Below are 27873 nucleotides of genomic sequence, written 5' to 3'. Positions count from 1 at the left end.
AATTAAAAACACTGACCTTCTGGATCCTGGGGCTCAGTTCCTGCATGATATGGATGAAGTTTTGAGTCTTGGTGGATATAAACTGCTCTTATTGGTGTCACACCACTAGGGGGCAGCAGCTGGGAAGTCAAAATTCCACACATAGTGCCTTTAAATTACTGCATTTTCCCCCTAGGATACTTTTGCACACCTGTTTAAAGGACATAAAATAAAACTTTGATGACAAGCTATTCCTGTAAAACTAATGAGCTTAATAATTTTTTCATTGTCCACCTTTTCAGAAAACTGCTTAATATTTGAAAACCAATTTAACTCAGGGATATAACAGCCAGATGATACCACACACAGCACAGTGCAATGGGTATGACTGCAACAACCCCTAAGGTGGGAGGCTGAAAATGAATATTTAAAGCCTGAAGGAGGTAGAGAAGATTTGATTTACCAGGGAAGATGAATAGCTGAAGGGATCAAGCAGGCATTAAAAGTTAAGAGAGCCAGAGAAGCCACCTACAGCATGACCCACATCAGCTTTACAGCACCACCAATCATCCTTCGCCTACCGACAACCCCCCAATCAACTTCCCAAAAATATCTCCATTGTCATAACCCACAGCACATAGCCATACCACCCCCTCCACTTCCTCTTACTCCCACACACAATCCCCGCAGTGCTAACCTCAGATTGGTGAGCACCAACAGGTGCCTGCCCCTCAGAGTTCCTAGTACAAGCGCACCCCCCCAGCACATCCATCCAATCAGGTCATGGTTTCACCCAGAGAGTCATGGCCACAAAAGAGACGAAAGGACAGGAGACAGGGTCGTTAGCTGAAGAGCGTGTGCCGTTCGGGGTGTTAACTAGCTGTAACCCAGCTGGAGCAGGGCACTGATTTTCCTGAGCTTTTAGGGGGTGACCATTCATCTTGTATACAGGTGAAGGTGGGACGTGACTGGCTGTGGCTGCTAGAAGAGCCTTTGGTTGGCTAACAAGAGTCCAGAAGATGATATGATTGCCATTATTGGACAAATGAAGATGTACCTGAGCACTAGCATGAGGATGAATACCTTTCTCTTCGTGTGTGGCTGCTTTTGCCTTACTTTCACTGGTAAGGACGTTTTTAGGAATGCCAGTGTGTGACACTAGTTTTCATGGTTTGAGGATGTTTAAAAATAGATTTTAAGATGAATCATGCTAAGATGATTAAATGTCGCATAATCTGGCCACATAAATCTGGCTAATGAGCATTCCTGGAACTAATAGCAGCATGTTTACTAATAAGTATTTTCAGAAGAGAGACATGATGTTTCTCTTCCATCTAAATCAAAACCTACATAGTGAAATGTTCATTATACTAAAAAACAAACAAAGGAACAACATAAAAAAATGGAAAACTGCCGTTAACTTTTAACTTCAACTAAAAACAAACAACCATGGTTGCTGGTGACCTGCGGTGCAGTGTTCCTATTCGTCTATGTGTCCTAACTGCTAACTATTTCCTGGTGGGATCGAAGGGAATCTGTTTTCATGTGGAGGAATCGAGGCATAATTTGAATCAGACAGCTCCAGTCAAATCAGATAACACACAAGTATCTCACATCCACAACTTCACCCTGTCACTCCAGTTAAATTGCTATTGATTCCATCTCCTGTTTTTTTTCTTGATGTTCTTTTTTTTAATTCCCCCATTTTTGAGTGGGAAAGGCTAGGCGTTAAAATCATGATTAAAATTGATTTAACCAGGTTCAGCTCAAGGTCAGTTTCATTTATATAGTGCCAATTCACAGCAGCAGTTCCCTCAAGGCGCTTCCTATAGTAAGGTAAAGACCCTACAATAACCTTGACCTCCTGACACCATAATGTGAGTGAAAAGCAAAAGAAATAAATGAATGACAAAAAAAAAAAAAAGCTGCACAGGTGAATTCCACCATGATTGTGGCCATTTCTTGACCTTTTGTCACACAGCCAGTGAGAATTTACAGGTATGTTTCATCAGCGATAAAACTGCAGTCCCAGGGGAACAAAGCCTGTATTTTATGTCCTTCCACAGATGTTGTCCACTTGAAAACAAGAGTGGCCTCCTTCTTCTCCTCTGGAACATATAATGAATCACATTAACACATCATTGTTTGTTAATCAGAATCTAATTTTGTCCCCGATGGAGCTGGTATCTCAGCCATCCCTTTGATCCTATTCCCTTACTACATATCAATTACATTAGCTCAGTCACCTTTGCTACCCATCGTACACCACCAGCACCTGCCCTGCCTCTCCTGCGTGTCCCGTCTGTCCTCTGTCTTTGCCACATGCTGTTTAATCGCATATTTGGAAAGAAAGAGTCCCTAATGCTGAGCTTTCTGTGATACATGACTTCTAAGACATTGTCTTTTTAAAACATTATAACTTGACAGAGATTAAATGACAATAATAATAATAATAATAATGTCTAAGTACAATTCTACTGATGCAGTTAATTTACAGTACTGCGCAAACGTTTTGAGCCGCCCCTAATTTCTTTATATTTTTGTTTTCAAGAACCAAACCTATGAAAACTTTATTTTTTACATATCTTCTCCTTTCTAGTGGAAAGTTTAACATGGCTTTATCTGTGTTTCTTTTGGTTTGGTTTGTTTTTTCCCTCAGAACAATTCTTTTGGCATTTAAGAAACTGATGTTGATTAATATTTCTTCATGTTTATCATAATTGTCTCCTCACGGACACAAACTAAGAACAAAACAGCTTTGGGTTGAGCGAAATCTCCTTTATGTGTGTTAATCTGACACATGCATTCATGTCCTGGTTTGAGCTCCAGCATAGGCTGATTTCCAGTTTTCAAATATCCTTTCTTTTCAACAGATGTTGGATACAGTATAACAGTATGACAGTAAATAAATTAAGTTGATTACAAATTTTAATTTATGCCTCGGTTCATTAAGTATACAGTATTTGTAAAACTTGTGTAATGTGTTTGTATGATGACATTATAGATTTCATTACTAATTTAGGTGCCTGGGCACAAGTATACAAGAAGTACACATCATGACATGCATATACAAATCAAGATCCTACATCTTCAGCTTAGATTTGCGTTGACAGTTTTAGACACTTTCTGCAAACTTTACCTGGAGATCTGTGACGGCACAAGTAGAAGGATGGATTTCCTAAAAAGCATAGTTAAAAATATGATTGTCATGGTCCTGGGTCTCTGACCTAGCGTTTGTGCTGCCTACCTGTGGAGTCTATCATGTCTTGTTATGTATGTTCAGTTCTGTCCCTCGCTCTCTTGCCGTCACTCTGTGTCTCCATGTCTTGTCTTGCTCCCTCGTTCCCCAGTTCCCTGTAGTTAGTCAGTCTGAATCTCAGTGTGTGTTTCTCATGCTTCCTGTTTTATTTTGACAGTGTGCTTCATCCTCATGAAGTAAAACTGATGGTTCATGGTTTGCTTCACTCGCCTGTTAGATTATTATCCAGCTGTGTTTCCCAGGTGTTTCCACTCTGCCTTGATTCCCTGTGTTTATCCTGTCTGCATTTCCTTGTGTGTTTTGTCGTGCTCTCCCTCATTCCCTGGCTGTGTGTTCTGCCTGTGTGTTAGTTTGACTCCTAGCATATTCCCGGTTTAAGTTTGTATTCTGTAATTCCAGCAATAAAGTTGTGTTTTGGGGCCTATCCTGCCTTATCTCACACTGCTGTTATGTCTTTTGCCCCTTTATAATCATAAACTTTAGATCTATCACTTTTATTTGCTCATGTAAATCGACCATATCTCACAAATGCAGTATTGATATTCAGAATAATTGTAAATTCTAACTAATAATAATAAGTAGCCTGCTGATACGTGTTTGAGTATGAACAACATAACAGAGCAGCGGTCTGTCCACAATATAGATTAGATGATATTTTTAGCGTAGCTAATCTCAGTGGGAACTGAACCTCAAACCACTGCAGGCCTGACTCAGTGATTCCTGAAGAGCAAACATGCTGTGGTTTGGTGTCAGTGACTCAAATCCACAAATCAACATGTGACTTGCTTGTGTTGAACTTTATCTCACTCACATACACTAAGAATTGTTCAAGCCTTTCGCTTTTTTTTTAGTCAATTAAACCTTACTTCTATAGCACCTTTGAACATGCCAAAAGTATGCAAGTGACTGACAATCTAACAAACGTAAAACTTTTAAGTGGTAATAGATCTAAGGTCAATGTTTTATTTTAATTTGTAATAAAATAGGCTATACAACATTTACATGCATTTATAGACATTATACTAATTCCCAGCTCTGCTGTTTTGTAAGATTCACAGTTGAAACTAGTGGATGAGAGACAGAGCTGTTGGCACACAGAGATCACTTAAACACACACTGACATCATTATTTGAGACTTGTCCAGGTTTGATATGAGGATCTATCACTGTAGTTATGTGACAGAACAGAATGATAACTTTAGAACATAGATGAAAAAGTCCGGTCATCTTCTTCTAATGTAAAGTAAAGAGCTCAGATTTCTGCATCTTCTGCTTGCTAATACTAGAGTAAAACACAAATCTGGAAGACGCAAAAACATGGATGAGGCATTTCTAATTTTCTACAACTATGTAACTGTAGTAGCCTGCACAGTTACTACAGTTGCATAGTTAAATATGAAACAACAGGCCTGATGACGGACTCTTTAAGGGCATTGGTGAGATAACTGCCATCTATGCCACTGCAGAATTTTCATTTGTGACTCCAGTGCCATTTCTTTTTTTGTGATTTCATGTATAAAATGCAAAATTTCACATTGCATTTTTGTTCTTAATATCACTGCTGTTCCTTTTGCAGATGTTTTTTTTTTTTTATCATTTTCTCTTCATTATACTATGTGTCTGCATTCATGCCTTCTTGCAGGAGCCTCTGAAACAGAGAGAAGGCTTCATCAGAAGCTATTTGAAAACTACAACATGAAAGTGAGACCAGCTCGTTACTGGGAGGATAAGGTGACGGTGCGGGTGGGGATGACCCTCTCTCAGCTTGTCAGCTTGGTAAATGAACAACATAAACATAAATATTCCCTCAGACATGCAAACAAAATATTCTACATCCTACCAGTTAAGGATTCCGGATAGGGCTGGCTTTATATGTACCAGTTTAAACTAAATTTTTAGCTATTTCAAATCCAAAAATATTACAGCACAATAAATGAAATGCCAAATCCCTTTCTTAATCTGTAACAAGACTATCCAAACTTACTTGGCCCTACGTGATCTCTCAAATGAAGAAATCACTTAAATGGAAACTCTGACAAACTGAAGTAAGCTAAAAGATCTCAAACAGCAGCACAACATGCCAGGATCTAATGAAACCATTGACATACAAAGTCGTTGACATCAAAGCCATTTCTAACTGGTTGACCTAACAAAATTACTCCAAGACCATACTGACAACTCATCAAAGAGATCACAAAAGAACCCAGAACAGTATCTGAAGACCTGCAGGCCTTACTTGTCATATTTAAGTTTAGTGTTCATGTTTCAACAATAGGAAAGTGAATGAGCAAAAATTGGCATCCAGGGAGAGTTCTGAGGAGACAACAACCACTGCTGACCAAAAACAACAACAACAACGACACCACAGGCTCATCTCACATTGTCCTTGAAACATATTTTCTGTAGACTGACGAGACAAAAATGGAACTTTCTGGAAGGTCTGAGTCTAGTTACATCTGTTGTAAGATTAACAGAATTCATGAAAATAATCGTACCAATAGTCAAACATGGTAGTGGTAAAGTGATGGTCCAGGGCTGCTTCAGGGCTTGGATGACTTGCTGTAATTGGTGGAACAATGTCCAATGCTGAAGCATATTTGAGGATAATGATCCAGAATACATCCAAGTCCAACTCTGACTGGCTCAAAGAAAGCAGTCTGAACTTATTTCCAATTAAGATGCTTTTGAAAGACTTTAAACTTGCCATGCATTGTTTGAAAACCCTCTACTGTGGCCAAGTCAAAACAATTCTGCAAAGAAGAGTGGTTTAAATTTCTACACAGTGTTGCGAAAGACTCTTTGCCAGTTATCACAAACGCTTGATTGCTGTTCATGCTGCTGAGGAGGGCATAACCAGTAATTAGATTTAAGGGGCAATTACTTTTCTTTACATAGCACCAGGTAAAACTACAATTTGTATTTATTTTCTTTATCTAATAATATAATTATTTTAATGATTGGAAATATGTAACTGTGAAAAAAAATATGCTAAAGAAAGGAAGGAAACAATTACTTCATAGCATTGTATGCTTCTACACCATGTCTAAAATACATTCGCACTCTATCTTTTACCTAAAATGTAATTTGATTGCTGAGTTTGAATAGAACCAGGATCACACTCATCTGTCTCGATTAGTTTCAATAGAGGAGGTCTGAAAGTAATGGTACTGTCATACACAACAAGATATAGTGGCATCACTAATGTACATACGTCCACCCCTCTCCCTGTTATTATCCCACTGCAGAATGAGAAGAACGGCGAGATGACGACTAACGTGTTCATGAATCTGGTATGAGCATGAAAACATTCATCTTCATTAGTGAGCCTTGCTCTGATGCCTCTCTCCTGTGCTCCTTCGCTCTGCCCTCAAACGGACTTGTCACTTTTCATAACTACAAATTATTTCATGTTTTATCTCTCTTTTTCTCTGACTCACTGTCTCAGTTCACTCCCTCGCCCTCGCTGATTAGATTTCAGGATGGCTGCTCTGTTTGTGACAGTATGTGTGCTTGATTGTGAATGTTTATGTCAGTGGGATTAAATGACTTGCCAAACGCTGGAGAATCAAAGATGGGAATGACAGGGACATCACCTGTTGTCTGTTCAGCTGTTTACTCTTTTTCGTGATTCACTTTGCCTTTCTCCTTTTGTTCATCCCTGCAGGAATGGACAGACTACAGGCTGTCCTGGAACCCAGCTGAATATGACGACATTAATGTTCTGAGAATTCCTCCCAACAAGGTGTGGCGACCTGACATCTACCTCATAAACAAGTGAGTGTCCTGACTGCACTCACACTTACAACATCTTGCATCATGACTAACAGAGTGCCTGCCCTAAAGACGAGGTTGGTCCACCACATTTGGCCAAGACTTAGAATATCTCAAGTAGTGAGTAGTACTATCATGTTTCTTCTTGGATGATTTATAATAAGTTCAATGATCCCCTGACTTCCTGTCAAGATGAACTTTTTAATTTGTCTATTTGGATTATAATCAAACCAATCATAGTATTTGTTTGGACACGCCACATCGTGTCAGATTGATCAGCACCAACATTGGTATTTGTTTGATGCTGTGATAGGATAGATACTTTGCCTCAATAAATGTCACGTTTCTCTTCCTTCAGTAATGACGGCCAGTTTGATGTGGCTCTGTACGTCAACGTCTTGGTTTACAGTGACGGCACTGTTAACTGGCTTCCACCCGCCATCTACCGCAGTTCCTGCTCTATAGAGGTACAGTCTAAGCTCGTTTCCATTGAAACAGTACCAGTGCATAGACGGTTCCTCCTTGGAGCTTTTTTGAGAGTCATCTTCAAAATGATATGTTGACTTTAACAATCTATAGGTGGCGTACTTCCCATTTGACTGGCAAAACTGCAGCATGATTTTCCGCTCGTACACCTATGATTCCTCTGAGGTTGACCTGCAATACTTTCTGGATGATGACGGCAAAGAGATCCAAGAGATTGTAATAGATGAGAACGCTTTCACTGGTTGGTGCACGTAGTGATGCTTTTCAGTATTTGTCCTGTTTTTGTGAACAGGGTGTCGAACTCCAGGCCTCGAGGGCTGGTGTCCTGCAGATTTTAGATCTCCCCCTGGGTCAACACACCTGAATCACATGATGAGTTTATTTCTAGGCCTCTGGAGAAATTCAAGACATGTTGAGGAGGTCATTTAACCATTTGAATCAGCTGTGTTGGATCAAGGACATATCTAAAACCTGCAGGACACCGGCCCTCGAGGCCTGGAGTTTGACACCTGTGCTTTACGTGTTCTGTACGTACATTTTTTTAAGTGGCTTCATTTTTTATTTACCAGACTGTGTCTGATTTAGAATAAATCCTCTTTACATTTAACTTCTTCTCCTTGCGCCTCACCTTGGACAGAGAATGGTGAATGGGCCATTTGTCACAAACCAACAAGAAAGAACGTTAAGGAGGACCTGTATGAGGACATCACCTTCTATCTCATCATAGAGAGGAAGCCTCTTTTCTACATCATCAACATCATTGTGCCCTGTATCCTCACCAGCGTGTTGGCTATATTTGTCTTCTACCTGCCTCCTGGAGCAGGTCAGCACGTGTGACATGTTGTGACATTATGACTACACATCATTGCCAAGAGCAAGCATAGGAAGTGAAAAACTGCCTAATCTCATGACAATAAGCATGTGTCTAATTTGAGCTGCTCTGTAAGTCAGGGCGACCTTTAAAGAACTGTATTGATCTACAATACATTGAAGGTGAATGATGGATCACTGTTATTAACTGTCGTTTTGCAGACACATTTCATAATAATGCTTCACTGCCAATGAAAAAACAAACAAAACAGCAGAACATATTCAACGGAAAGCTTCAGGGTTTTTACAAGTGTATAACAAACCTAGCAGGCTGCTCGGCCTAAGATACCACTGACTAAAAGATAGCAGTTTGATATAGTACCTCAGTGTATAACCAGATTAGAGCCAATTGCTAAACCCTGAAATTGATGGAAATCAGCCTGAGTCTGATAAATATCAGCAAGTCTCTTGATAGCAAGTTCCTTAATGTCTTGAATTCTGCTCTTGTTAGTATAACACTGTCTACAGACAAAATGTTTTCTACCTTACTGTCATAATTAATTTGTCAACTTGTCCCTTTTCTTTACAGGAGAGAAAATGACTCTTTCCATTTCCGTCCTCATTGCTCTGACTGTCTTCATGTTGCTGCTGGCTGACAAGGTCCCAGAGACTTCCCTCGGCATCCCAATTATTGTCAACTACGTCATGTTCACTATGATCTTGGTGACCTTCTCTGTCATCCTAAGTGTGGTAGTCCTCAACCTGCATCACCGAACACCCAGCACACACATCATGCCAAGCTGGGTCCGAAAGGTATTTAATAATCATCTAAAATGTTTATGTAAGAATTTGAAATCATGGATCACATATATTTTTTTTTATGAATATACTTAAACTTTGAGGATATCATAAAGGTTACTTTATATGTAATTTAACTGTCCTGTGATGTCAGTTTCTCAGGTGCAGCAATGTGTTTTGTGTTCCTGACCCAGGGCATGTTTAGTTACGGTCTTATAGGTCATGGTTCAATGAGAATATATTTTTACAAAAAAACGTAAATCATTTTTTTAAAAGTACGCTGGAAAGACCTATATATAAAATATAATAGTTTTTCATGACACCAATTATTAAAAAAACCTCTTTAACATTATTATTTTTTTATGGGATAATAATAACTGTCACCGTATCTGTCTCCCATCTGACAGCACTCATTATGAAATGGGAGAAAATACTGAGTCTCCAGAGACGTTGTAGTACACAATATACTGTAGATCATTTCACACCAGAATGGGTCAATTTGACAGCCAACATAACAGGAGGGTTAAGAAGACTTTATTTAGTGTTTATTTTTCTCTAACTGTAAGCTCACATTTACACTGCTGGGCCATCTGTGACTGCCCTAGCCCCGCCCAACCCTAATTTTAGCCAATCAGAATATTTCATTTGTGTTTTTAGAAAATTGTTCTTTCAAGTCTTGCAAACAGACAACAAAAAACAACTTTTCACATTTCCCCCCCCAGAAGTAGTACTTTTGTCTTTCTCCCAAAAAATACTGGGTTAATTTTCCTAAATATGATGCCTTAAACTTTAGAGCGTTAATATTATCAAAAAACGCAGAGGGGTGTATAGTGTTAATTTATTATTATACACATGAAATGTGATTGATAATTAATGAATAAAGGTTCATTATGTTTAACTGCATTACCAGAATAGCAGAACAGCAGAATAAGCAGGTGAGAATTTACTAAACCACGTTCCACAGATTCATTAAAAAGGGTTTTGTGCACATTATAATTCTATAATTTGAAAGTATGTAAGCATATGATAAAAATACAAAGGTCAGTATGAAATTTGGTTGGATAGGACATAAAAATGCACCACTTACAGATGGCAAAAATGGATACAATTGAATGAGTGTTGACATTCAAAGTTAACAATCTAATAGCAATTAGCTTCTGAATTTTTGCTGACTCTTATGATTAGGCACTTTGCAAAAGTGTGTTAAATTAAGTAGTTGTTGATTGTAGTTTGTCTGAATTCATTGTTTGAAAAGTGACATTACATGTAAAGCCACAGAGTAAAACAGATACCTTCTATAAAGTTGTAATTTATGCTTGGGTTAAGTTGGGTCAGCTTGAAACAAAAGTACAAACCTCTGTGAAACCACTGAATTCCTCCATTTGATTTTTCAGGTGTTCATACATTTCCTGCCTAAATACATTGGCATGATGAGGCCAAAACCAGAGGAACCCTTTTTGGAAGAGGAATCTTCTGATGACACACCTATTCAAAGCTACAATGGGCGACAGCTGGGAGGAGAGTATTTCATTCGCAAGATCAACCCTGATCTTGTCTTACCTTGGCGAGGCAGGTATGACAAAGAAAAAAAGCAATCTATTAGAGGTGTGACTGTGTCTAAATGAAATTGTATGAGTATCCAAAAATATCTACTTCATTTTCTTCGTATTAATAATTCACAAAAGCTTTGTTCATCTATTTGTAACCTTCCTTGACAATCGCTGAGCCAATATATTTCAAACTTCTTTGGTTTATTGCCAGGAAACAGCAGTTGGCTTGTTGTCATTTTGATTAGCTCCTCTCAGATCTCAGATTTTGTGCAGAAATCATGTGGATACTGCCTGCTCTGGTGTTTGTGGAAGAAGCTTAACTCTAACCCACATATATATAAATGTACAGGTATGGCTGTAAGGCTCTCTCTGAATCAAAATGTACTGACATTGATCCTCAACCTCAACCCCGACTCCATTCTGGCAGCAACCAAAACGTACTTTTGGGAAGAATATGAACATATTTTGATGGGTGCCAGTTAGAATTAATATTTTCTGTTTCCCTGAAAACCAACATTTAAGTGAATTGTTTTTAATATAAGTTAAAAAAAAAAAAGACATATTGCACCAGAATAGGGTTAGGGTTGAATGCCACAGGTTGAGCAAACAAAAAACATCACAACTATAAAGGTGAAACCTTTCCCCAACCCTAAGCTAAATTCTAACTTTAACTATTAAAACAAGTCTTAACCAGCGAATAGGTCTGTGAATGGTTGTGAAAAAAATGAGCGGGCAGTTTTTTTTCAAGGCATTAAATAACTAAGAAATAGAAATAAGTGGAGTTTGTGTTATGCACATCAGCAAAGTTGGTAAGACAGACTCCACACAAAGTTTTCCACTAGCAGAAAACTTTTACAAATATTAATTTTTCTTCAGGCAAAAATGTAACATGTTTGATGGGATTAAATGTATTGGTTTATATCATCAAATAAAGACAGACTGCCAAAAAGTTCTAGCGCCTGTCACGAATATTAAGAACCACAGAGCTGAAGTATTGACCCTGAGGCTAATTCATCCTGATTCAGCCTCTTTCTAAGCTGAGATGTGCAGATCCTGATGGGGAAAGCTATTTCCATTAACATTAATAAAAGCCAGTGTGGGCATGAATCTCCTTTGTAGAGTGTGCCAAAGTGTGAATGTTGGATCTGGTGCCAGATCAGCTATTATAGTAAAGTACACTGTGTGCTGGAGTTGGCAGAGTTATAGCCATCATTGCAGAAGCTCAGAGGATCTGTCAAGGCTGCAACAGTAAACACATCTCCTTGAGCCTTCTGATATCATATCTAATAAGATTGTGTTAAAGGTGTTTTTAAGAATTGAATTGTCGTACTAATTCAGAATGTATTGGATGCTTCAAAGGCATGACTGAAATGCAGAATATATATTCAAATCTCCACAAGTTGGATTATAACATTATAACAATCTCGTTAAAATGACATTAACGCCATAACCGCATTATGCAGCAAATCTCCATTAGCGAGCACCTTGAGGCAACTGTTGTTGCGATTTGGCGCTATACAAATGAGTTGAGACTGAGATTCCACTAATCTGGTCTGCTTCTGTAGTCCTGACTGAAACATTATAATACCTATTACCACTGATGAACTGCAGAACGTGCAATGATAATCACTGTCAGATGATGAATTTGAGCAAGTTTTGGTAATTATTTTATGTTTTCTGAAATGCATCAACAATTCAATCCAGATGCTCAGCTTACTGTTTTAATAAAATGACTAGAATGTGCGTGTGCATGTTAAAGCCGTGTCATAATGCAGTTTTAGGGTTGTTCATGTTTTGCTTCATACTGTCATTGGTAGTAGTTAAGAATGGGTGAGATAAGCTACTCAAGATAACCAGAAAGAGTGTAGTTGCTTAGAAACATGATGTCTTTATGTTACCTGCTTCATTCTGGCTAATCAGCTGGTACCTTGCCTCGTGGGTCTTGCCTCATAACCAGCTTCACAGTCCCATGAATGAGATCTTGTGCTGGACAGCTCTCATCCTGTTCCAAAAGCATCACATTCAGCCCCAGCTAAGCCCCACACCCACATCCACAGTCGCCAGCCACTAAGCCTCTGTTTAGGTTTGGCATTAGGGGGTAATCCCACAGAAAGGAGCTCGAGGGACAGTGAAGAATAGATGAGTGGAAGGGAAAGCTGGTGCTGAGTGATAGAGGCATAGGAGGCTTTTGTCATGTTAGATGTGGGAGAGATGGTGGTTGTGCTATCATAGAAATACAGACATGATTCATCTATATGTCTGTTGCCTCATCCGGTTCTGTGAAAAATGAGGCAACACACTGTAACTTGATTTCACTTATCAGTTGACTATCAGACTTGTTGCTTATAAGAATTTTTTTGAATAAGAATTTTGTGGATGTTTGGTGATATGAGACAACTTTATACTATTCCAAACTCTGTGTGCTTGTTATAAAGTGCATACATGTTCAAAAGTTGATTCTGTTCATCTGGACGTAGCGTTTTGTGGGAGAAAAGTTTCGTCACTCATCCAAGTGACATCTTCAGTCTCAGCTGACTGCAGGTTTCCCCAAATCTTATAAACAGCACATTTGCATAATGACTGAAACCAGCCCACTGAAGGAACAATGGGCTGGGAGGTCAGTTCCTTAATCTTAATTATGCAAATTCTCATGACCATTGATCAACAACCACTGATCAATGGTCATGAGTACCATTCACAGAGAGTATACATATGCATACATATATGCATACATGTTCTATTCCCACATCTTGAAGCAAGCATGCAGTTTGGGCAAATTTCTTTTATTTTGTTTTTTATGTTTTTTCCCCTCTAATAAGAGTTAAACTCAATATAGATATATTTACATGATGGTATAGTTACAGTCCCAATGTACAGTACATACATGTGCCTGTGTGTGTTTGTCACAGTGAGGACTCCGTGAATCTGAGGTAATGAATACAAGCTGTGGAATGTGGGTGGCGTGTGGACCACTACTTACCACACACACGCACACACACACACGCACACACACGCACGCACACACACACGCACACACACACACACACACACGGATGCATACACCAGCACCAGCCTTCCTATGGGAGTTGATTCATTTTTACTGTCCTATCCATCTGTTGTCATGCTGTCTTTCTGTAACACGTCCTGCTTCCTTACTGACGCCGTCCTCATTCTGGTGCTAGTTATCGACTCTCACACTGAACAACTATAGACCATATACATAGACTGCAGATATGTAGTGATGGTGCCAGTGTGACAGGTGCACTGTGGTGCCCAGCCAGCCTGTTACATGATATGCATCCATGATATCTACATGTTTTCATATAATGAAGAATGAAAACAATGTGAATCTAGTGGGTGCAAAGAAAAGTTGGAGCACAGCGTAACTGTTCTCAAAAGAAAGGTATGAACTCTCTCCACCATTTTCCATCCCCAAATTTAATAAGTGGGATAAAAGGCATGGATACATCACACTCAAATAGAAATGCTTTATTTAATACAAAGGATGTGCAAAATACAGGTGACAATCTTAATTTTATAGACATAGATAGATTGCATAAATCCCTCAAATTTGTCATTTCATAATCTAGTCTTTTGGTTTAATTATGAAGTTTAGTTTGTTACGAAGCAAGTGAGTTACAGAGCAGAAGAAAGAAGAAAGATCCTGCCTGGGTCTCAGTATAATTTGGTGGTTTGACCCTTATGCCGAATGGCTGTAACAGCGGTTTGACTCTTCCCTGGTCCATTTCCTGCATGTTATTCCGTCTGTCTGTTCGACCGTCCTATCACAAAAATAAAAGAGGCCTAATATAAATATAAAGATTGTGTCAGCACATGTGTTTCGCTTCATGGAACAGCTGTGTGAGACAAAGAATGAAGAAGTCAAATGTTACTGCATCACGTAAACGTTAACCCCTCTGCTTGGAGTTTGCTGCTGTCACTCAGTGTTTAGAGGAGCTGCAGGAAGCCTGCCTGGGTCAAGGACACACAAAGACACATTCTGTATGTTATAAAGAGACAAGACAGATGTGTCTAAACAGAGTCATGCTTTGTTTTAGCAGAGATTAACCACGCTGCACAGTGACTCGTGACATACGCAGCATAAATCTCAGGTTTTGAAACATTTATGAGGTTGTTACTACAGTTTTTAACTTCTCACAGAAGTGTTTTTGTGACAAACTCGAGCGGCAAGATATCCTCCAGGTTAGAAGGTGCTTTCTTTGCAAAACACATTGTTCTTTGTCTTATACAGTAAGAGGGGTTTTGAGTTGAATCTCATATTGTAATTGCTATAATAAATATTAAACCATGCATGGGGTTAGATTAATTATGGATTCTAAATTGGGACACCAGTCAAAAGCACACAACTCCACCTAGGACATGCTGGGCTGACTGGTTGTGTGTTTATTCAATTTATTTTATATTGGAATCAAAATGGTCCAGATTAGTAGTAGCAACTGTTATGATTGTTGAGATCTACACAGAGCCCAGTCGGTAGTCTGTGTATGTTAAATATGTTGAGAGGATGAGGGTTAATGCTTTGTGCTATAATTACCAAATGTTATCACATTAACATGCTAAACGCTTAAGGCTACGTTCACACTGCAGGCGAAAGCGCATCAAATCCGATTTTTTTGACCCTATGCGACCCATATCCAATCATGGTATGACAGTGTGAACGGCACAAATCCGATATTTTCAAATCCGATCTGGGTCAATTTCGTATGTGGTACTGAATCCGATACATATCCGATGTTTTAGAAAGCGACTGCTGTTTGAACGGTCAAGTCGCATTAAATCCGTCTTTTACGTAACTGACACAAGACAGATGCCAATTATCAGCTCCGGAGAAGCGCCCGAGAAGACATCGCGAACGCTTCCTGGCCATCCCGTGTAGATGTCAGTGAAACTGCTGGGAAGACAACGTTGGAGAAACGTGAACATTTTATTTGTACTGTATAATGTTCAGATTCTGACAGAAATCTGCAACTATCCTTTGAAGCACCGCTCCTCTCTTAAACAGCAGTAAGGATAATTATTAGGCTATTTACATTATTATGTAATGTAATTATTATGTATGCAAAAATTGGAAACGTAAAGTCCGAAGTCTTTATATTAAGGGCCATCAGTCAAACAATACTGTTTGCTTTGGGTCTAAACAGAGCGTGTTGTGTGTGACGTCTTCTTTTGCGCATGCGGGCCGCTTTGAGCGTTCACACTAGAGCACGTTTGCTGTCGCATTTTATTTGTAGTGTGAACGAGCAGACAAAAAAAATCGGATTTGATCAAAAAATCGGAATTGAGCATTAAGACCTGCAGTGTGAACGTAGCCTAAGACAGTGTGAAGGGTCAAAAAAAGCTCTAGCTGCTACACATTAGCGTGTTAGCATTGTCAGTGTGCGCATGTTAGCATAAACTAGCAAACACGAAGGCAACTACGAGCATGACTGCAGACTCTTAGTATTGCTTTTTAAGCTGCATAACATATAGCATATAAAAGCTAGTTAAATGGAAAACTTCCACAACAGGCAAAAAAAAAAAAGCTTTTTGCTAAAAAAAAAAGAAGATTTAAAGCAGAAGTTTTTTGCACTGCATTTTAAAATGAAAACATATTGCATTTATTTGCAATTAAAAACACACAGAGCAGAAAGTGTGTTACTGTTTTACATCCACAGACACACAAGAAAAGAAGCAGGCAACATGAGGTCAAGTTATGGCAATTTTATTTTTGTATGTCAGTAAATGCATTCAGAATAGAGTTTTTAAAAAACAAACAAACGTCCCAAGTAAAGTTTGGGGGGATTTTTGTGAAAGAAAGGTTGAGAGAGGGGGAAGGAGGAAGATGCTGCTGGGTCAGTTCTTTCTCAGCAGTCTGCTCCAGAATCCCCTCCTGTCCTCGGCTTGCTTTTCTTTTGCCTTCAGCTCTTTTAAGGTTTTGTTGAGCTGCTCCTCGGCATCTTTAAATGTTTCTTTCAGCTGCTGTTTGGCCAGTTTCCCTTTGTGTTTGAGGAGCTCTTTAGCTTCCTTTTTGTGCTTTTGTATTTCTTTAAGTTCATCTTTGCAGCCTTTCTTGGTCACCGTCGTTTCTTTCTTGAATACCTTCAACTCAATTTTCCCTTCTGCAAGTTCCTCTTGCACTTTCATCAGTTCCTCCTTCATGTTTTGAGTGTAACTCTTTGTATCTTCCATTTCTTTCTTTGCTTCCTGTATTTTAATTTTCTCTTCCTCCAACACTTTTTGAGCTTCCAACAATTCTTTCTTCATATTTTCAATCTCATTTTCTGTCTCGTGTTTACATTTTTTCTCATCTTCAAGTTGTTGCTTCACATGCAGTAATTCCTTCCTTAGTGTTTCAGCTTCAGCCATTACATTTGCAGCGTCTTGTGTTGCCAACTGCATTTTGCTTTTTTCCTCTTCAAAAGCTTCCTGCACCTCCTGTAATTCCTGCATCACATTTCCTGCCTCCTTCTTTGCAGTTTGATATTTATTTTTGGCTTCTTGTGCTGTGCTTTTCTCTTCCTCCAATGCTTTTTGAGCTTCCAACAGTTCTTTCTTCATGTTTTCATTCTCGTTTTCTGCCTGTTGTTTTCTCATCTTCTCTCCTTTAAGTTTGAGACCCACATCCTGTAATTCCTGCAATACTACTTCAGTTTCAAACTTTGAATTTTTAGCTTCTCCTCTTGATTTTTCTGCCTCTTCTTTTAATTTGACATTTTCAGCCTGTATCATTTGAAATTTAAAATGAATCAGCTGTACTGTATTGTGAGGTGAAGCACTCGCCGATCCTCTTCTCGATCTCCCTTGATTCATTTTGGCCTTTTAAACAAAGGAACCAACGTTTTGTAGAGGAGTGAAGTGAAGTTTTCGATGTTTCTTCGTCAACTGTCGTTTGTCCTGCACAGAGATGCTGCTGTAGATGTGTCTCTAGCTGTGTCTGGATACAATGAAACATGCTGGAACTAAGTGCTTGTGTTGCACAGTTCTACTAAACATTCCATTTCATGCATGCTCCGCCCACATGGTCAGGAATGTCAGGTGCTGCATCTCCAAATGCTGCTCCCGTTGCCTAGCAATAACAGCTGTTTACTTTTTGGGGTCTGGTTCATTGTTTAATAAAGAAAACATGTCCAAGTATTGGGTGCTGAGGCTCAGCGCATATTCTAGCCTGCTGTGTGGGTGGGCAGCTAGAAATCACTGGTGGGCAACATGAGTGAGGAGAAAACTGGAGCAGCCAAGCAGGGAGCTGCAGGTTGCTGGTTTGAGTCTCTGTTCAGATGCTGGTGTCTCCTCTCTCTGAGATGTCTGCAAACAGTCCCAGATAAAACAATAAGGATAATAAACAAACACGTGACTAAAATAACAATTATGACTCTGATGTGTTTCATGTGTAGCAGGATGGCCTCTATACAGCAGTCGCTGCAAGCATCCACATCGCCACACTTACTATTCTTTAAGCAGGCGTCCTGGGCTCCTCCTAAGGAAAGTTTGAAACTTCATTTCCTTCATGCTGGTGAACTTTTTACCAAATATTTTCATCAAAGCTTCTCCATCACTGACAGGGATTGTTTGGATCTTCACACTCATCTCCACCAACCCTAAAAAATGAGTCTCACTTTGCTCATATAATGCCAGGAGTGTCTCCATATTCCACAAAAGTCTATGCAAACATGTAACAGTATCCCATATTCATAGAAATATTATTGATATTATAACAAAAGCTGTCACCAACACAATTGTCCCAAGTGCTTTTTTTTTATTAGTTATTGCAAATGCTTGACTGCAGTTCTTGCTAGATGACAAAACCACTTATTAGGTTTAGAAGGAAATGACTTTTTCTACATGAGGTAAAGTTGGAGAGCTGTTTCCCCAAACTAAATGAAATCATCATTTGAAAAACTACAATCTGTATTTACTCTGAACATCTGTGTTAACATTTGAAATTGGAAACATGTAAGTGTAACAAACATGTTAAAACATAAGAAATCAGGAAGGGGCATGTATAGGAATTTCTTTTACTTATGCATTAATCACATTATTTTATTGTATAATGCCTTGGTGCCACTGGATTTTAACATGTCTCACACTCATACAGTAAGACAAATGCTGGGGGTCTAGTAAGGAAGTTGGGGGAAGCAGACAACTCCACAGGAAGAGTCTTTTGTGTCTTTGAGGACTCTGGTAGGAAGCAAGGGAGTGTGAACCTTAAGGTGTGAAACAGCTGTGTGCTGCCTTTTGTTCCTGGAGAAGGTATTTAACTGAGAGCCATGCTAGGCTCAGGGAGACTCTGCTGACCGTCTGTCCCGCGGTCATGCAGGGACTTCATCAAGCTTGCTTGTCTGTTCTTTGTGTGTTTTGATTAAAGAATGTTAGCTACCGCTCACCGCTCGTCTGCAGGCTTTATTTAAATGGAAAACTTCCACAACAGGCAAAAAAAAAAGCTTTTTGCTAAAAAAAAAAAAGATTTAGAGCAGAAGTTTTTTGCACTGCATTTTAAAATGAAAACATATTGCATTTATTTGCAATTAAAAACACACAGAGCAGAAAGTGTGTTACTGTTTTACATCCACAGACACACAAGAAAAGAAGCAGGCAACATGAGGTCAAGTTATGGCAATTTTATTTTTGTATGTCAGTACATGCATTCAGAATAGAGTTTTTAAAAAACAAACAAACGTCCCAAGTAAAGTTTGGGGGGATTTTTGTGAAAGAAAGGTTGAGAGAGGGGGAAGGAGGAAGATGCTGCTGGGTCAGTTCTTTCTCAGCAGTCTGCTCCAGAATCCCCTCCTGTCCTCGGCTTGCTTTTCTTTTGCCTTCAGCTCTTTTAAGGTTTTGTTGAGCTGCTCCTCGGCATCTTTAAATGTTTCTTTCAGCTGCTGTTTGGCCAGTTTCCCTTTGTGTTTGAGGAGCTCTTTAGCTTCCTTTTTGTGCTTTTGTATTTCTTTAAGTTCATCTTTGCAGCCTTTCTTGGTCACCGTCGTTTCTTTCTTGAATACCTTCAACTCAATTTTCCCTTCTGCAAGTTCCTCTTGCACTTTCATCAGTTCCTCCTTCATGTTTTGAGTGTAACTCTTTGTATCTTCCATTTCTTTCTTTGCTTCCTGTATTTTAATTTTCTCTTCCTCCAACACTTTTTGAGCTTCCAACAATTCTTTCTTCATATTTTCAATCTCATTTTCTGTCTCGTGTTTACATTTTTTCTCCTCTTCAAGTTGTTGCTTCACATGCAGTAATTCCTTCCTTAGTGTTTCAGCTTCAGCCATTACATTTGCAGCGTCTTGTGTTGCCAACTGCATTTTGCTTTTTTCCTCTTCAAAAGCTTCCTGCACCTCCTGTAATTCCTGCATCACATTTCCTGCCTCCTTCTTTGCAGTTTGATATTTATTTTTGGCTTCTTGTGCTGTGCTTTTCTCTTCCTCCAATGCTTTTTGAGCTTCCAACAGTTCTTTCTTCATGTTTTCATTCTCGTTTTCTGCCTGTTGTTTTCTTATCTTCTCTCCTTTAAGTTTGAGACCCACATGCAGTAATTCCTGCAATACTACTTCAGTTTCAAACTTTGAATTTTTAGCTTCTCCTCTTGATTTTTCTGCCTCTTCTTTTAATTTGAAATTTTCAGTCTGTATCATTTGAAATTTAAAATGAATCAGCTGTACTGTATTGTGAGATGAAGCACTCGCCGATCCTCTTCTCGATCTCCCTTGATTCATTTTGGCCTTTTAAACAAAGGAACCAACGTTTTGTAGAGGAGTGAAGTGAAGTTTTCGATGTTTCTTCGTCAACTGTCGTCTGTCCTGCACAGAGATGCTGCTGTAGATGTGTCTCTAGCTGTGTCTGGATACAATGAAACATGTTGGAACTAAGTGCTTGTGTTGCACAGTTCTACTAAACATTCCATTTCATGCATGCTCCGCCCACATGGTCAGGAATGTCAGGTGCTGCATCTCCAAATGCTGCTCCCGTTGCCTAGCAATAACAGCTGTTTACTTTTTGGGGTCTGGTTCATTGTTTAATAAAGAAAACATGTCCAAGTATTGGGTGCTGAGGCTCAGCGCATATTCTAGCCTGCTGTGTGGGTGGGCAGCTAGAAATCACTGGTGGGCAACATGAGTGAGGAGAAAACTGGAGCAGCCAAGCAGGGAGCTGCAGGTTGCTGGTTTGAGTCTCTGTTCAGATGCTTGTGTCTCCTCTCTCTGAGATGTCTGCAAACAGTCCCAGATAAAACAATAAGGATAATAAACAAACACGTGACTAAAATAACAATTATGACTCTGATGTGTTTCATGTGTAGCAGGATGGCCTCTATACAGCAGTCGCTGCAAGCATCCACATCGCCACACTTACTATTCTTTAAGCAGGCGTGCTGGGCTCCTCCTAAGGAAAGTTTGAAACTTCATTTCCTTCATGCTGGTGAACTTTTTACCAAATATTTTCATCAAAGCTTCTCCATCACTGACAGGGATTGTTTGGATCTTCACACTCATCTCCACCAACCCTAAAAAATGAGTCTCACTTTGCTCATATAATGCCAGGAGTGTCTCCATATTCCACAAAAGTCTATGCAAACATGTAACAGTATCCCATATTCATAGAAATATTATTGATATTATAACAAAAGCTGTCACCAACACAATTGTCCCAAGTGCTTTTTTTTATTAGTTATTGCAAATGCTTGACTGCAGTTCTTGCTAGATGACAAAACCACTTATTAGGTTTAGAAGGAAATGACCTTTTCTACATGAGGTAAAGTTGGAGAGCTGTTTCCCCAAACTAAATGAAATCATCATTTGAAAAACTACAATCTGTATTTACTCTGAACATCTGTGTTAACATTTGAAATTGGAAACATGTAAGTGTAACAAACATGTTAAAACATAAGAAATCAGGAAGGGGCATGTATAGGAATTTCTTTTACTTATGCATTAATCACATTATTTTATTGTATAATGCCTTGGTGCCACTGGATTTTAACATGTCTCACACTCATACAGTAAGACAAATGCTGGGGGTCTAGTAAGGAAGTTGGGGGAAGCAGACAACTCCACAGGAAGAGTCTTTTGTGTCTTTGAGGACTCTGGTAGGAAGCAAGGGAGTGTGAACCTTAAGGTGTGAAACAGCTGTGTACTGCCTTTTGTTCCTGGAGAAGGTATTTAACTGAGAGCCATGCTAGGCTCAGGGAGACTCTGCTGACCGTCTGTCCCGCGGTCATGCAGGGACTTCATCAAGCTTGCTTGTCTGTTCTTTGTGTGTTTTGATTAAAGAATGTTAGCTACCGCTCACCGCTCGTCTGCAGGCTTTATTTAAAGATCTTGAAATGGACATGTGTTTGTCATGGTCCTGGGCCATGTGGGCCCAGTATTCTTAGTTTTCATGTATTTTTGTATTTTGTTCCTTATTTAGGCCATGCTTCCTGGGTTGATCTGTTACGTTGTTCCTTATGTGTTTTCCCTTCGTGACTCTTACCCCCTGTGTGCCCCTCTGTGTATTTATGAGCCCTCGTCTCTCTTTGTGCTTTATTCCATGTTTCCCCAGCCCGTTATGTCTGCGTTCTCCCCGTGCTCTCTCTCCTCCTGTCTGAACCTCTGTGCCTGTACCCGTCAGCGTTATGTTCACCCCGCCCTGTCTCGTTATGGTTATCTGTGTCACCTGTGTTCCCCGTGTGTTCCCACTTTCCTCGTTAACCCTCTGTGTATTTCTGTCTGCGTCTTCCTCTGTTCGGCGTCGCGTTCTCCCTCATGCCGTGTGTGGTTCTCCCCGTGTCTTCCGGTATATGTTACTTTAGCTTTTCCCAGTTTAGTGTAGTTTTGTATTGCTTTTGTATCATCGTTATTGTTTGTCACTTATCAGCAATAAAGCTGCATTTTGAGTTTATCCCCCGTGTCTGTGAGTTTGCAATTTGGGTCCTCATTCTGCCTGCCACACGGCCGAAACATGACAGAAGAACGCGACCACGATATGGACCCAGCGACTCCTGGCAGAGACGTAATACAAGCGGTGGAGTCGTTATGCTACCAGTGGAGCCGAAGCTCTAGTGAGGAGGAGAGGGAGGAGTTACTTTCCTCGTTGGGGACAAGCGTCACGGTTTTTCCCTGGTTATGGGAGGCGCTACCCCCTCTGATCTCGGACTTCCTCCGCACCATCCTCCCAGCCTGCCCTCGGCAGCATCAGCGGTCCGGTGTGCGGACTGCGTCACCACAGCCCCGTGGCCGCGCAGCCTCCCCTCCGCCTGCTGTGAGCATACAAGTCGGCACGCTGAGGTTCGCCACGGCACCACACTCCTCTACGCTGGCGCCGTCCCTCTACTCGCCGGTTTCCACTTCGCTGTCGCAGCTCAGTCGTTCACCCTCACCGCCTCGACCGACCTACCCGTCTTCCGCTTCCTATCTGGCACGGATGTGGTCAGAAGACGAGGAGCCGGTCGCCACAGAAATCGAAGTTTCATCCACGACCACCTCAAAGAGGAAGCGGCGTTCGCGTCGCCGTCGCCCAGCGCTACGGCATGTTTCGCCCTCCAACGAGCCACACGAGGATGCGGGGGAGGTCATGGATTTCGACCTGGAGGAGCGGCAGCGTGCAGCACGCGATCAACTGGATGAAGAGCTCCGGTGGAAGCCGTGGCTAGCTCCTGACTATGAGGAGATCTTCCGGGGAACCCGCCTGGCTCTCGGGGGTCCCCTGAGCTTCCAGGAACTCTCATCTACCGCTCCATCAGCACCCAGTTCACCAGCCTCTGCGACGCCGCCCGGCGCGCATGAAGCGCCGTTGTCTGGTTCATCGGGAGCTGCAGTCAAGCAGAAACGGCGTTCGCGTCCCCGTCGCGCTGCGCGACAACCGGAGGTGAGTGAACGCACTCTCCCATCACCAGCCTTCGTTGAAGCCGTAGAAGAGGAACTAGATTCAAGTTTACAGATCCAAGGGTCACCATTAAAGGAGACACATAGTGTGGAGGCGGCGGACTCCAGTACTGTGACTGATGTGGTCAGTTCGTCTGGCTTCCATGAACAGGGAGTAAGACCCACACAGACTGTAAATCCCAGCACTGGAGAACCTCAGCCTGTGTTCTCGTCACCGCCACCGGAACAGGAGTTTGACGGTCCAGCCTCTGAGCCGACCGGGGAATCCCCTGTTCCGTGTTTTTCTTGCAGCGAAAACAATGACATTATTTCAGAGACAGCCAGTGCTAACTGTGAACTGAGTAATACAGCGCTAACCGGGCCGCCGCCCAGAGAGTTTGCCCCGAAGACACCCGTAGACAGACCTAGTGATTTGGCAGGGACCTCTGGTATAATACTTAGAGGGAGGGAGACCTCCACAGACCTGAAAGCTAATTGTGTGACAAGAGGGGAGGAGGAATTTCCTCCGTTGTCCGTTGCTTCGCCTGGGGTTCCATCTAAAGCTGAGTTGCCTGTGGCTAACGCCTCCCTTCCTGAGTCTGCTCTGCTCACCTACGAGGTGCTTAAAGTAGACACTTGTGCTTTCACAGCGAGTGAGGACTTTTTAGAGGAGGGTCATGTCGCAGAGCATATAAGAACGGAGGGTGAGACGAGGTGTGATCATGTTTTGCCTGCTGCTCCTGTGTCCAATGAACTTAAAAATAAGAATGCTGGTCATGACCTCATGTTGGGACTTAAAGGTGACAACAGGGATTCTAATCAGGGTAACACGAACTGCAAAATGTCCCCACCTAAATTCTGTTTTCCCCACAGTCGTGAGCAGGGTGTTTTTGGACTGTTTACCTCCATCCCTGCCGCCTCTACTCAGAGGATTGAGTCTGAGACCAGGGGATACGATTCCACTATTAATGACCATGTAGCGTCCCCTCACGGAGTTACTTTGACACAGTTCTCCGAGGTTTCTGTGAGCACATTATCGGGCAGGGTTTTGAGTCCCAAGGTTAATGTTAACACCAGCACAGCCGGAAATGTCACCCATCTCGGCTATGGTTGCTAGCACAGCATTATCCGTACCCATTTCACCATACACTCTACATAACACCCTTGAGTTACAGTCCACCTCTAGCGTGGTTCCAAGTCAATGTACCACTTACCGCTATCAGACTGGTCAATTCTCATCACCCAGATCCATATCTGAATATCTCATGTTCACCCAGGGACTTCCCCCTGGAGGTTTAAGTCATGTTTTTGTGGGTAATATAGTAATCCTTGTTTTCCCTGTGGCTGACCCTGCTTACCTGTGCCATAACGTTATGTCATTGATTGAGTCTGAAGGGCGGAATGTAGACACAGGGCTTTCTGTTTTTGAACCTATTATGTCAACTAACATGAGTCTTGCAGTGACTGGGCTGGTCTCTGCCTCGAGACATCTCACACCTGTTTGTTTCTGGACCGATACCTATAAGATGTCATGTGAACGCAGCCGGCCTATTGCCACGTCAGCTGGAGGGTCCGAGGGGCCCGTTCAGCCTCATGCCTCGTCAGCTGGAGGGTCCGAGGGGCCCGTCCAGCCTCATGCCTCGTCAGCTGGAGGGTCCGAGGGGCCCGTTCAGCCTCCTGTCTCCGCTGGAGGGTCCGAGGGGCCCGTCCAGCCTCATGCCTCGTCAGCTGGAGGGTCCGAGGGGCCCGTTCAGCCTCCTGTCTCCGCTGGAGGGTCCGAGGGGCCTGTCCAGCCTCACGCCTCGTCAGCTGGAGGGTCCGAGGGGCCCGTTCAGCCTCCTGTCTCCGCTGGAGGGTCCGAGGGGCCCGTCCAGCCTCATGCCTCGTCAGCTGGAGGGTCCGAGGGGCCCGTCCAGCCTCATGCCTCGTCAGCTGGAGGGTCCGAGGGGCCCGTTCAGCCTCCTGTCTCCGCTGGAGGGTCCGAGGGGCCCGTTCAGCCTCCTGTCTCAGCTGGAGGGCCCGAGGAGCCCGTCCAGCACCATGCCACATCAGCTGGAGGGCCCGAGGAGCCCATCCAGCCACCTTCTGCTACGCCTGGTCCAGCCTGTGCTTCGTCAGCTGCGGCCTCGGAGCCTTCGTCAGCTGCGGCCTCGGAGCCTTCGTCAGCTGCGGCCTCGGAGCCTTCGTCTGCTGCGGCCTCGGAGCCTTCGTCTGCTGCGGCCTCGGAGCCTTCGTCTGCTGCAGCCTCCGAGTCTTCAGCCTCGCCTGGTCCAGCCCCCGAGTCTTCAGCCTCGCCTGGTCCAGCCTCCGAGTCTTCAGCCTCGCCTGGTCCAGCCTCCGAGTCTTCAGCCTCGCCCGCCGCGGCTCCGGCCTGTGCCTCGTCCGCCGCGGCTCCGGCCTGTGCTTCGTCTGGTCCTGTGCCCACCGGGCCATGGCCAGCACGCCTGACACTGGAGAGCCGCCGCTGCCTTCCGCGCGGCCGGCCCCCTGAACTGCTCCGTCGTCTCCTCCGCCGCCGCCGCTGCCTTCCGCGCGGCCGGCCCCCTGAACTGCTCCGTCGTCTCCTCCGCCGCCGCCGCTGCCTTCCGCGCGGCCGGCCCCCTGAACTGCTCCGTCGTCTCCTCCGCCGCCGCCGCTGCCTTCCGCGCGGCCGGTCCCCTGAACTGCTCCGTCGTCTCCTTCACCGCCGCCGCTGCCTTCCGCACGGCCGGCCTCCGGACCAGCTCTGCCACCTGTGCCACCCGCCTGGTCGGCCCCCCGACCGTGTGACCCGTGAACTCTTGTGCCTGTGGGCTCTGGGTCGGCCCCCTGAACTTTATTTTGACTACGGTCATGTGCTCCTGTGTTTTCTGTTGTTTGTTTTGTTTCCCGTTCTGGTCCCTCCGTCCTGGTCCCCCGCCTCCCGCCCTGGGTGGGTTGTTTTCTGTTTTTGTTTCTCGGGTTTGGGCTGTCGGGAGCCAGCCCTTTAGGGGGGGGTGGTGTCATGGTCCTGGGCCATGTGGGCCCAGTATTCTTAGTTTTCATGTATTTTTGTATTTTGTTCCTTATTTAGGCCATGCTTCCTGGGTTGATCTGTTACGTTGTTCCTTATGTGTTTTCCCTTCGTGACTCTTACCCCCTGTGTGCCCCTCTGTGTATTTATGAGCCCTCGTCTCTCTTTGTGCTTTATTCTATGTTTTCCCCAGCCCGTTATGTCTGCGTTCTCCCCGTGCTCTCTCTCCTCCTGTCTGAACCTCTGTGCCTGTACCCGTCAGCGTTATGTTCACCCCGCCCTGTCTCGTTATGGTTATCTGTGTCACCTGTGTTCCCCGTGTGTTCCCACTTTCCTCGTTAACCCTCTGTGTATTTCTGTCTGCGTCTTCCTCTGTTCGGCGTCGCGTTCTCCCTCATGCCGTGTGTGGTTCTCCCCGTGTCTTCCGGTATATGTTACTTTAGCTTTTCCCAGTTTAGTGTAGTTTTGTATTGCTTTTGTATCATCGTTATTGTTTATCACTTATCAGCAATAAAGCTGCATTTTGAGTTTATCCCCCGTGTCTGTGAGTTTGCAATTTGGGTCCTCATTCTGCCTGCCACACGGCCGAAACATGACATGTGTTTCCTTGAGAAATAAAATGATTATTGTCTCATCTTTCAATAATAAAGTCTTCTAAAGGAGAAGTTCCTGTGGGGGTTATGAGAAAAGGTCCACAAAGTTGCAGTGATTTTTACTTTTATTCATTTTTGTTTTTGCATCTTCTTTGCTGACGTTCTCCCTCTCTGTGTTTCAGGTGTGAGAGCACAGTACAGCTCCAGAGAGTCCCCAACACTGACAGTTTCTGTCTGATCCTCCCTCCCAATCTGAAGTCAGCCATCGCTGCTGTGACATACATGGCCGAGCAGCTGAAGAAGCAGGACACGGATGACTCGGTGAGTGTCAAGCAGCTTGTTATTCACTCTGCCTACAGTTCCTGAGTACAGATTGTTCCAGACATGCCCTAGCGATGTTCTTGTGTCATTACCTACTTACGGTACATTGCTGACTCAGTTTTGTGTCTACGTGTGTGCGTTCTCTGCAGCTGACAGGAGACTGGCAGTTCATCGCCCTGGTGGTGGACCGTCTCTTCTTGTGGTTGTTTGTCATCATCACCACCCTGGGAACTCTGGCTATGTTCCTGGATGCCAGTTTCAATTACACACCTGACAACCCCTTCCCATAGTGGATTCCATATGCACAGCAGCTGGAGTTTGATTCATTGTTGCCACTTTACTTCTACTTCTTGTTGGTGCTTTCCGAGATCCCCGGATCTAACTTTCCATAATATCTATTCCATAGGTGTGTAGTCAGCCTCTGAAATGCTTTGTAATTAACTTAACAAGTAGAAGCATGCCTGTGATTTCATACCACAGAAATCGTG

At 42.7% G+C, this 27873-nt stretch overlaps 1 protein-coding gene across 1 annotated transcript; it reads left to right on the top strand.

Annotated features, from left to right (window-relative positions):
* Positions 1–81: 81 nt before the first annotated feature.
* On the top strand, positions 82–27873 carry chrnb1l (cholinergic receptor, nicotinic, beta 1 (muscle) like). Its single transcript, XM_026161598.1, has 11 exons — positions 82–1103; positions 4880–5013; positions 6483–6527; positions 6902–7011; positions 7367–7475; positions 7588–7735; positions 8132–8317; positions 8894–9117; positions 10497–10675; positions 27247–27385; positions 27535–27873. The coding sequence occupies exons 1-11, from the start codon at positions 1004–1006 to the stop codon at positions 27673–27675; spliced, it is 1515 nt and encodes a 504-aa protein (XP_026017383.1). The 5' UTR covers positions 82–1003; the 3' UTR covers positions 27676–27873.

This window comes from Astatotilapia calliptera, chromosome 3 (genome assembly GCF_900246225.1).
Source record: "Astatotilapia calliptera chromosome 3, fAstCal1.2, whole genome shotgun sequence".
Taxonomy (NCBI): domain Eukaryota; kingdom Metazoa; phylum Chordata; class Actinopteri; order Cichliformes; family Cichlidae; genus Astatotilapia; species Astatotilapia calliptera.
The sequence above is the reverse complement of the archived record's forward strand: the minus strand, read 5'-3'. Positions and strand labels throughout refer to the sequence as shown.

Coding starts and splice junctions, on each gene's coding strand:
- chrnb1l (XM_026161598.1), top strand. CDS start 1,004: ATGATTGCCATTATTGGACAAATGAAGATGTACCTGAGCACTAGCATG. Junction 6,528..6,901: donor CTAACGTGTTCATGAATCTG/GTATGAGCATGA, acceptor TCATCCCTGCAG/GAATGGACAGACTACAGGCT. Junction 27,386..27,534: donor AGCAGGACACGGATGACTCG/GTGAGTGTCAAG, acceptor CGTTCTCTGCAG/CTGACAGGAGACTGGCAGTT.